At 45.0% G+C, this 11,173-nt stretch overlaps 1 protein-coding gene across 2 annotated transcripts in view; it reads right to left on the bottom strand.

The window, feature by feature from the left end:
* Positions 1 to 3,400: 3,400 nt before the first annotated feature.
* The window catches only part of TMED8 (transmembrane p24 trafficking protein family member 8), a 29,620-nt gene continuing 21,847 nt past the window's right edge, over positions 3,401 to 11,173 (bottom strand). For both annotated transcript variants that reach the window (XM_070415976.1, XM_070415983.1), the window contains one exon: positions 3,401 to 10,875. In XM_070415976.1, coding sequence (XP_070272077.1) covers positions 10,658 to 10,875 — 218 coding nt within the window. In that variant the 3' untranslated portion in view covers positions 3,401 to 10,657. The remainder of the gene's footprint in view (positions 10,876 to 11,173) is intronic.

Here is an 11,173-nt window from a genome sequence, read left to right as displayed (position 1 = left end):
AGCACTGACAGGGAAGTGCCCTTCAGCCCAGTCCCTCACCTTTAGAGGCAGCATTCTCTGGACCAATCCCGGATCAGGCACTGAGGGTAAATCCAGTCATGAATGAATGGTCCGAGAACTGGAGGCAGCCTCCTCCATGGGCAGTGTGAACAGTTACCGACCAGACTAGCTCAGGAGACCAGGCAGGTAACAGTGTGCCTTTGGTTCCCATGCCGAGCAACGTTCAAGCACAACCAGGATCACCACCTGGCAGAGATGTTGTAGGGAGGTTGGGGTCCCATACCTGCGATTGCATCTCCCCTGCATGGCTGAGGTTTAAATAGGGAACTAAGATATTTGTGTCTGGTTCAAATGGAAGCCACCTTTCTCAGCCATGAGTCCCTTTTCTTCAGCCTTAACCCCAGGGATCTAATTCTTCTCTCATCCTGGGCTCCCTTGGGGCTCCTCCTTCTCTCTTGGACAACCTGGGTTCCAGATTCTAGAATGACCCAAGTGGGCCACTCTAGTTCCCAAGATGAGTTTGTCCTGGTAGGGGCAGCTCTCCCCCAGTCCCTAGCAACACAAGCTAGTCTCAAGGCCAGCGCTGGGACCACCCTTGCTGCCTTCTTCACCTAGAACCAAGGAGAGAACCAACCCAGGACCAGCTCAGTTCTCAGGGGCCTGCAACAACTTTTCTGATGTCTCCTGTGGGTTTCAGGGATGAGGGCTGTGGGAAGTGAGGGAATCTGGGGAGATGGAATTGGGAGGGCTGCAAACAGAAGGCAGGCCCAGGGGAGCCACCAGCTTAGGATCAACTAGGATGGAAAAGCAGTGTGTGTTGGGGGAAGAAGGGGACCAATGGGATGAGTCCAGCTTGTGGCCTCACCGAATGACCACAGCTAATGAGAAAGAAGAGCAGTCTGCCTGACTTCTGGGCCTGCAGTTTTGAGGCAGAGTGAGATTATCATGTGTTGCCAGGCCTGGGGCTTCCATGGAGTCCAGTCATCAGCATGGTTAGCTGCTCGGCTGGAGATCTGAGATTTCGCTGGCTCCAGCCCTCCTCATAGGGAGCCATCCTCAGGAACCTGGGGCTGGCTTCATGGGAGAGAGAAACCTCTCTGCCCCTAGAGAACTTAGCTGTGCTTTAGGGGTACAAGAAAGCATTTCTGCACCATCTCCCCTGCAGGAGGGTGGCGTTCCCCCAAGCTCCTCTAGGGCTGCACATCTGTCTCCCCTCTGTTACCCAAGTGCCAAGCAAGGTGTAGCTTTGCTCCATAAATGTCTGTTAGAGGAAAGATACCCTTCCTGTGCAACCGTGGGTGGCCTCCCTGCAGGTCTCTCTCCTCCTTCGGGGCCCTAGGTCATGAAGGAACAAATATTTCCCCAAGTGCATAGACTTCTGTCTAGAGGTCAGACCAAACAGCTCCAAGACTTAGCGATAATTAAGCTTCTATAAAGTGTTTTGAAGATTATTACCTCCTCTCCGACTCCTTCCAGTCTGCAGATAAATTCTAATTTTCAGGGGGCGAATGTGTTTCTCGATCCAAAACTATCACCCCTCTAAGGGATGTTTTCCAGTAGGGGCTTCTCTCCAAAGGCCGAGCGAGTGGTAAAAGTCCACATCAGTTGTTAGATCTGTGGAGAACAATCAGCAGGCACCTGATCCTGGCCTGGGAGGCCACAGGGAGATATGATCTGCAGTCTTCCCACAGTGTGTGTGGCCACGGGATGAACAACAGATGTTGGGGTGGCCTGATTCTGGTAATTAGGTGGAAGTAGTTAAGTCCTGGCAAATACTTTAGAAGGATGAAAGCAGCAAGGACTTGAGAACAAAGCCAAAAATATGGGATTTTGTTCCAAAGCAATTTTTACATATCCATTAAGGAAAATAGTACACTGACTGGGCAAACAGGTGGAGACACACATTCATAAGATAAGTATTCATTTTATTGGCTGCTTCTAACTTTAAACACAACTTATTTACCTTTTGATTCCAAGGTCACAGTAGGCATCGTTCCCCTTTGTGAGGATACCTGACTAAGCTGCCGAGTACAGCCAGAACCTCACAGGTTAAAAAACATCAGCTGAAGGTCAAGAGTTGCAGTGTGTGAGCTTCCTTATATAAGCCCGAACTATGTCAGGGTCAATGATATGACAGATATGAGTGCCATTAAAAATTAAGAAATAATCTTCAGCCCTGGCCGGTTTGGCTCAGAGATTAGAGCGTCAGCCCATGGACCAAAAGGTCACAGGTTCAATTCCTGGTCAAGGGCATGTATCTTGGTTGCAGGTTCGATCCCTGGCCCTGGTCAGGGCACGTGCAAGGCAACCAATTGATGTATCTCTCTCATATCAATGTTTCTTTCTCTCTCTCTCTTTCCCTCCCTCCCTTCTACTCTCTCTAAAAGAATTTTTAATGGGAAAAATATCCTTGGGTGAGGATTAAAAACAAAAAATCTTCACACAGTGACATATTCAACATACCCAAACATAATGCATTCAAGATCCTTCGTACATACAGTCTGCTCGGGCTTCTTATTATTGGTTGCAGAGTAGTTTGGTGGTGAGATTATATCATTTAACTCACAATTATTTAGGATCTCTGCCTCCTGATACAACAGCCTCTAAAACAGGGGTCCTCAAACTTTTTAAACAGGGGGCCAGTTCACTGTCCCTCAGACCGTTGGAGGGCCGGACTATAGTTTAAAAAAAAACTATGAACAAATTCCTATGCACACAGCAGCGGCAAAAACACCCGGCGGGCCGGATAAATGTTTTCGGTGGCCCGCGGGCCGTAGTTTGAGGACCCCTGCTCTAAAATATGTAGCAAAGGAAAGATGAACAAGCTCATCTTTGAACCACAGATATCACTAATAGTAGGCAATATTTAAACGGCACCCCTCTCTGCTCAGATGTGAGTCCTTCAAATTCTGAAACAGACAGCAGGGATGTGCAGCATTGTAAGAGATGCCAACGACAGCTTATAGTGTCAATTTTGCAAGTGAAAATAGGCTAAATTAATACCGCCCTGGCTGAGTTAATGATTACCCTGGTGTTCGAAGTACTGGTTCCAAATTTGAACAGAGTAAATAATTTAATTCACTGGAAAATGAACATCACTGGGGACCAAATACTAACAAAACCTGATAATGTTCTATTTAGTAATCATTACTCTAAACCAGTTTTTTCACTCTTGGGCCAAACCTAGCTCCTAGTTCATAATACTCTGCTATAAATTTAAACGCAGATGAAAGATCTATCATTAACCTCATTCTCAATATTTTCTTAATTGTCAGTTTTCTTAATTTGTATAGCCTCAATAGATTAAGTTTACAGAATACCTTTCATTTCAGATGCAAAGGAGAGATTAATAAAAAAAAATTTTAACGTAAATCAGGTTCATTAAGATATAACTCAAATGTTTCAGGTGCACAGTGAAAAAGTTTATTTATGACAGATTTCAAAACTCGGAAGAGAAGACAAAGAATGCACAAAAGCATCACAAAACTGTTACATAATATAAAAACACAGGACTGAGTACTTAGAGAACCGTAGCTCAGGATCATCTGTGTGTCACAGCAACACATTCAGTTCGACAGGGTGGTAAATATGGCATTTTAAAGGAAAAAACACTCAGAGGACATGATTAAATAACAATTTGGTACAGAGCTCTCAACTTAGAAATCATAGGAGGGGCTGACAGCATTTCTCAGGATAGAGAACATGTAAAACCAATTGCAATGAGATACTTTTGTATTTTAAATAAAAGACTGTTCCCCTTTCAGACCCCTCTTTGTAATGTCAGCATCAGCACATGATATAGAATAAGGAAAGAATACCTTTGTGGTTGCCAATTGCTTAAATATTTACCAAGAAAGCGTGATCATCAACGGACAGAGCTCAATGTGTGGCACCACAGCAGGCCTTTCAGAAATGAACAAAATGGCATAATGTGGTTTAGGAAATCTTCAAGCACCTCCCTCTATTCCAATTACCCTCATCCAAAGCCTGGCTTTCTTATAACCCATCACTCTGATTACAAAGCAGCTTTCTCCTGGGAATTTCAAAACACTTCCCATTATGAAGGGAGCATGGATGGATACACCAGTCATGGGTTATAGGCTTGGACTTGCTCTTGAACAAGGCTAAGTGGAAATAATTCAGCTTGATTAAACAAACGAACAAAAATGGGACAATCATCTCAGAAAGGGATGTTAGTAGAGTTTTTAATATGTAATTTCCTAATTAAATGTTCTGTTTAAGACATAAGAGAAGGAATTAAGATAATGTTTTCCAGATGACGCTTGCCTGAACCTAAAAAGCAACAGTAACAACCAATCACAAGGAACATCACAGGCAAAGCAGGTGAACCCTAAGTGAGGATGAGAGTTCAGGAGAAGAGCTCCTTAAAGTGATGCCAGTGACGAGCTCCTCTGTAACCCTATGTACTGTAATAGTTCAAGCCAAAACTTTAGAATTGTTCCTGACCCTATATCAGAACTTCTAGAAAATATACTTTGTCCCTGAAAAGATTTCACATATGATATTTTACCCCTGGACAAGCCCAAACTACCTGCTTCAAGTGACATGCAACTGGAATTTAATCTAGAAAGTCTGTATCTCTAGATTGCTGGGCACCTTTTCCTCGCCGCTGAGAGTGAAGAGCCATGAAATTCATCCACATGCCTGGGGCCTATGAGAAATCAAAGCACATGGAACAGAAACCAAGTTCAAAGCAGTACCAGGACTCTAATGAAGAGTCTTGCTTTTGGACTTAGTTTTTGAGGGAATGACTATTTGTAAATGAATCCCACACTCAAGGCTTTAGGCAATTAATTGGGGTTCCTTAGCTTGGTGAGGAGAGATTCCAACAGGAGGGGCCTTCCTGGTTCAGGCAGGGACAATGCAGCGCTCCAGAGGGAGCAGTGATTTCTGAAATCTGGCCCCACAGCAAAGTGTTTCTCAGCCTTTGAGTCACAAATCTTGCCCTAAGCTCATTACGTAAATAACTGGATAGATGTCAGAGAAGTGTCCACAGGGGCTGGACTGGTTAGACAGAGCGAAGGGGCGACACTGGCCATAACCAGGCACCAAGAGAGCCAAGGCAGTTCTTACCCAAGGGCCTCCCCTATTCCAAGAAGACGCCAGGAACTAGCTCCCAGGGGTTCTCCTTTGCAGAATACCAAAGTCACTGCCCACAGGAGACTTGGCTCCTTCAGTGGGCCCTGAAGCCAGACTCTAAGAACACTGCAGAGCTTCAAACTCCACTGATATTACACTTAGAGCCAGAAAGAGAATAGTTCCCACAGATGGAGGGCTTGCTCCACTTATTAGCCAACTCAACTACTTTGTCGTCCTCATCAGTACAGCACTGTCACATCCTCTTCACGCACTTGGTGAGGTTAACAAGAGTTCTGGTTGCACAGTCACCCAGCTGTCCAAATATGGGACCATAAGTCACAATCCCTCCTTCCAGGGAGGTCTCTGGCTCAAAGCTCTACTTGGAACCCTGACTGATTGCTTTATCTACTCAACTCTATGATCCCTATTATTTAATTCTGGTTAACTGGCTAAACTGAGGCCGTGGCTATCATGCTGGCAGTGCTAAACAATACCAGAAATACCCAGGACATCAGAAAGAAACGCAAGGGGCTCGTCCCTTTCTGTCTCTCAGCTGTGTGGAAATGAGGGCCAGGGATAGGATCCCATGTGCGTGAAGACTGGGACTTTGGCCATGTGGACACTCACCACACACTGCACTGACTGCTGGAAAGCACCGGCTTGTGACTGGATTTAGACACCCATTTCCTACTTCCTCCCCAAAGAATCATGCATCACAGCTCCCTGAGCACAAACACAATGAACAGAATGACTTGCTCTCTAAAGACCACAAATCCCTTAACAAGCTCCCCTCACAACAGAAACCACCTTCCTTCGGACTGAAACTCACTTTCCAACTCTTTCCAACCACTGAGATGCCCCGGGGATGATGCTCTGCCCTTTCCAGCAGCTTCAGGAGTTCTGCACTTTGAGCCAGGTGGAAAGAGACTAGCTACAGTTCCCTGTGGATCTTTCAGACTCAGGAGAAAATCTAAATGGAAGCTCTAGCAGGTTCCGTTGGTCTGTTCCATTTACTACAATGTGTCCTTAGCCCACCCAGGTTAAAGAAGATCTGATTCCTACACCTCACAAGGAGTGTGGCTTGAGACATACTCTTATGGCTTGAGACTCTCCTATGGTATTGGACAAAATTAACCTATTTCATCCCTTTCTTAGCCAGAATCAAAACTAACTGGGGCCACAGTGGCACAGCTGGAAGCCTGCCTGGCTTCTTTCTAAACCTACCATCTTTTTTCATGGCACTTGACTTGTAAGTCCCAGAGAAGACAGAGATGAAATAAGGCCTCGGGCCAGGAGTACACTAAGCAAAGAAGACCTTCTCAAAAATATGTCTAAAGTCAGTCCTGCTGGAAAAGACAGCAAAGTGGGTTTGGGATTTCTACAACAAGCACAGTGAGAACCAGCAAGGCTTCTGGCTTAAAGAACAGTTCCAACTAATGAACCACAAACTAAGAACTAAACAAAATCAGGCCTTGACTGGTGTGACTCAGTTGGAACATCATGCCATACACCAAAAAGGTGGTTGGTTCAACTCCTAGTCAGGGCACATACCCAGGTTGCAGGTTCAATCCCCAGTCAGGGCACGTGCGAGAGGCAACCGATCAATATTTCTTTCACATCAGTGTTTCTCTCTCTCTCTCTCTCAAATCAATAAAACAAAATTTAAAAGAACTAAACAAAATCAGATATGAGCAAAATTCTAGGATATATACTTGATAGCTTTCTTTGTTCCCCTCATTTTATTGTTTTCATTCCTTACTATCAATTTAAAAAGGCAGTTCTCAAGGTGTACACAACTGTCTCACTCAGGTCGCTTTCCCTAAAACAAGTCTTTTAGGGAAATATTATGGTCACCCAACAATGTACCTTAGGACCACATACTTTGGGATTAAAGGTCAAATTTTTGCAGAAAAGTGGTCTTAAATAATAAATATAAAAATACAGACTTTTGGGTTTCACCTAATTCTTTCAAAGGGGGACGGGGAAGGCTCATCAAAAACACATCAATTCAGATATTTCCTATAAATTTTACATTAATATCTAATCCCAATGATTAATATAAGGCAGTGAGCTTTCAGTTTTAATTCTTCCACATATATAATATAGGGGACAGTATATACAGTTTCAAAATCTGAGGTTTTATTTCCTAAGTAACAGATAAAAATATTTTTAAAGTGCATGAGTCAATTAAGAAAAAAATAACAATGGCCTCATTTCAAGTTGCTACCTACTTCCATTATAAAGCTATAGACTGTCTGAGGATTGAGGTTTAATGTCAGAGTCCTGAGGATGTCTCATAGAGCAAGAGATTACAGTAAAGTCCTTCCATAGCAGCTTCACAACTACCTCACGCCAATGCTGGCACACTGGAGAAGAAAACATTAGAAATGACCGAGGGAGGGGGCAATACAGTGTGAGTCTGAAACGGGGAGACCAGGGAACACTTTTATGAGGACCGCCTCCCAGGTAACTCACGTTGCATGAAACAAGTCTGCAAAGATCCAGGAACTCCCTGACATAGGAGAGTTGGTGTCTGTGCAGGGAACACAGGCTAACTGGACACTTGTCAAAAGGAACATAATGGTAAAATCATCTTTGCCTAAAGATTAGCAGGTTATAATTTTTACATCCATGTGGTGGGGTATACATAAGGATGTTTACTATATCTTTCTTTTTAAATTTTTGCTGAAAATTTTTCATTGTAAAATGTTGGGGGAAATTAATCCTTTAAACATGTCTTCCTATCTAGAAGCCCCATCTCTCAACAAAGTAGCAAAACCAAACAAAATGAAGAAATTTAAGGACTCGGCCACTCTGTGTAGAGAATTCCAGGCTCTCTCCTATGATGAAGTACTTTCTTTCGATTGTTTGTTAATATTTATCTGTGCTCTGGAGGACAGGGTAAGGGTGAAAACAAAGGATTTTCTTTTCATTGTTTGGTTCTGTAAACTTGGACAGGGTGAGACTAAGGAAATAACTACCTCTTAGGATTTGCTTGGCTATGAAATTCTCAGTAATTACCTTTGCTTCAGTACATAATATTTTGTTCCTACAGTACAATAATTTCAGAAATTTAATATGAGAATAGTGAATGAATTTAAAAAATACCTTCTCTCAGCTATTTGTGCAAATGGAACAAAGAAACCCTGTCAGGAAACACCAGTGTAGAATGAAATATAACAATATCCAGGACTTCAAAAGTGACCAGACAGTAAGAGGCACACAGAGGCTATGGGAACAAGTCCCTCAGGCTTCCCTGATGCAACAGAACTAAGATCCCAAAGAAAATAAGTACAGAGACTCTCACGGCAAAAATACACAGTAAGTTTATCCAGGGAGCTTGCTATGGCCTGGCAGCTCCATTTTAAGAGACAGTCAGAAGTTAATAATAAGCAAGAAAAATAAGCAAGGCTTTGGCTGACTGGAGAACAGCTCAGTAGAAAATTATTTTGTAAAGATTATGTTAGCAAAGGCATGATTCAGCTTTAGTGATCAAAGAGTGGTCACTCAGCTATCTGATGGGATGATGCACAGCGAGTTGGCTTTTCGCTGCCCAAATAGACAGTCACTAAAATAATTTCTAATTTCTTACAAGGTGTATCAATTTTGGCCAGTGTAATCCTCTACAAAATGCACTCATATATAAAATAATGGCGGCATGATGCTGCTCAGAGGACAGGGATGCTATGGCAGTCCACTAATCCCACCCTACTTTGGGCTTTGCTCCCAGGGGAACAGAGGGTGCAGGCTGTACCGCTCCTTGTCCATGTAGTAGCTGATGCTACTACACACCTATTGTGAGGAGCCCTGGTCTTCCATTTCCTGCTCCAATAGGGAGGGGAGGCCTGGTGCGAAGCACCCACACAAGGAAGGAATGAGCCAGAGAAATCATCTTGAAGGTGACTCCTCATTGCAGAAAAAGACTTTGATATTTGGGAATCACAGGACAACTCTGATTGGCTAGTCAGGTCCTCTGTACTCAACCTGGGGCAAATGTGCAGATTTCCTCACAACCTAGACTTCCTCAGAGAGGATGCTGGGGTAGATCATCCAGCTCAGAAGGGGGCAGATTCCTCCCAAAGCATCACAGGACTGGAGTGCAGGAATGGGCACTCATCACTTTCCAGCTTCTCCTAAAATCATCAACTCCATAGAGGAGACGGCCGCAATGGCTCAGAGCAGATGTAAGTCTTCTAAGAAACAGATGGAAACTGTTTCAAAGACAAAATGAAATGTGCTAAAAAAAAAATAAATAAAGTAATAAATAAATCTAATTTTTCTTCAAAAGTCTAAGGCAGTAACAGACTTGACACAGGAATAAGAACAAGGAGGTACTGACAACCACAGTGGTCCCTTCTCTGCCAGAGGCCCTGCCACCCTCCCGCTGTGGTGACCACTGGCTGCAGCAGCCTGCGGCACTCCTGGGCCTCAGGGTCAGAGTGGGAGAGGCCATCACCAGGGAAACACAAGGTCTGGCCTGGTGAAGAACACATCCGATCAGCAGCAACAGTGAAGCTCATTACCACCCTTCCTAAGAGACTCTGAACATCAAAAGCTTTAAGCCCTCGATGCAAGACACCTAAACACAGAAACTTTGGAAGTCTGATTGGCTTCTAAATAACATTCTTACTCCAAAGAAAGAAAAAAGTGGTGAGAATCTGGATGGTGTTGTTGTTGTTTTTAACATTCTAAGATAATACCCCATCTTTGATTATACAAAAAACAAACAAACAAACAAACATTAGTAACACTTGCCTTTCAAAGATGTGGGCTCTGGCATCAATCCAGTACCTAATTGGCACCCTTTACCCTTCAACCACGGGTGCCCTTGGTATGGGTCATTGCCTCCTGAAACAGGAAGTAATGGAGGCAGCTTTTCTTCCCAGACAAGTTACAGTGACCATCCCTTTGGATTGCACGGAAGTCCTTGCTGTGATGGTGAACACACAGGCATAGGAAAGGAAAAAGAGGAGGCAAAGAGGCAGAGGCGAGCCCTCAGGACTAATAACGCCCCTCATAGGCCGTGAGGGCTCCCAGCCTGTGCTAGCGACCATGAAGAATTGGCAGGCAGGAATATGGCAGTGGTGAGTGGCTGGACAGAGCCTTCTCCAGCCAGGGAACTGGGCTCCTTCATGGACAGTGTGCTTTCCCTCTCTCAGCACTTGCTAAAAGAGAGTGGGTACCACCAAACGCATCTGCAATAAAGGCTCTGGGAGAGGAGAGAGCAGCAATCCTGTACCAAATACCTATTTTTAGAAGGCAACACCCAACTTGCTTTTAGGCTTTTGCCTGATGGGCGCCTTCATAGAGGGATTCTGCTGGAGTCTGAAGCAAGAAGAGTGTGAGTCATGGACCACAGAACAGGGGCACTACACCACCACCTGCAGAAGCCGAGGAGTGGGCAAAGCTACGTGGGGTCAACGGTCAGGCATGCCAGGCAGGGCATGAGGGTCAGAAGCCTCATGCTCCACTTCGAGCTCTTGCCTGTCGGAAACAAGAGGCACCAGCTGGCAGCCTGCTCAGCCAGCAAACACCGCCTGCCCGGTCCCCCGGGCCTTCAGCTAGTGTAGTAGACGTGGAAGTAGAGAGTCTTGTTGCGAAGCAGGGAGTAGGAGTTGTCAAACTTGAGCAGGTAGATGCCCTCCCCAGGGTAGTCGTGGCTGCCAGCCTGCACGTCTCGGTGGCTGTCCCGCCGGTACACAGGCATGACCTCCCCGTAGCGACCCCGCAGGGAGCTCCTGGAGCCTCTCTCCACATCTCCGGCTGGGACAGGGTCTGCATGAGCAAAACAGCAGAGTGTCTGGACATGAGTTCAGAGAACACAGGTAAGTCCTACATGAAGGTAAGAGAATGGACCCGGTGAACTAGTGGCTTTCACCCAGGGGGGATGCTCTTGCCCTCCTACAGGAATGTGGAAATATCTGGGTGACCCAAGGGTCCAGGAGTGCTAAACATGAGGACAGCACTTGCCTCACAAACAAGCATCCCCCCCAAATGCCAGTAACGCCTCCACTGAGAAACGAGGATTATCCTTATGGAACCTACCTAGCTCCCGAAGTGTCCAGACATTAAC

Source organism: Myotis yumanensis, unplaced genomic scaffold (assembly GCF_028538775.1).
Source record: "Myotis yumanensis isolate MYYU_CA2020_CCGP unplaced genomic scaffold, mMyoYum1.0.hap1 SCAF_1, whole genome shotgun sequence".
Taxonomy (NCBI): domain Eukaryota; kingdom Metazoa; phylum Chordata; class Mammalia; order Chiroptera; family Vespertilionidae; genus Myotis; species Myotis yumanensis.
Note: the sequence above shows the minus strand (reverse complement) of the source record. Positions and strands in the feature narration are given on the sequence as shown.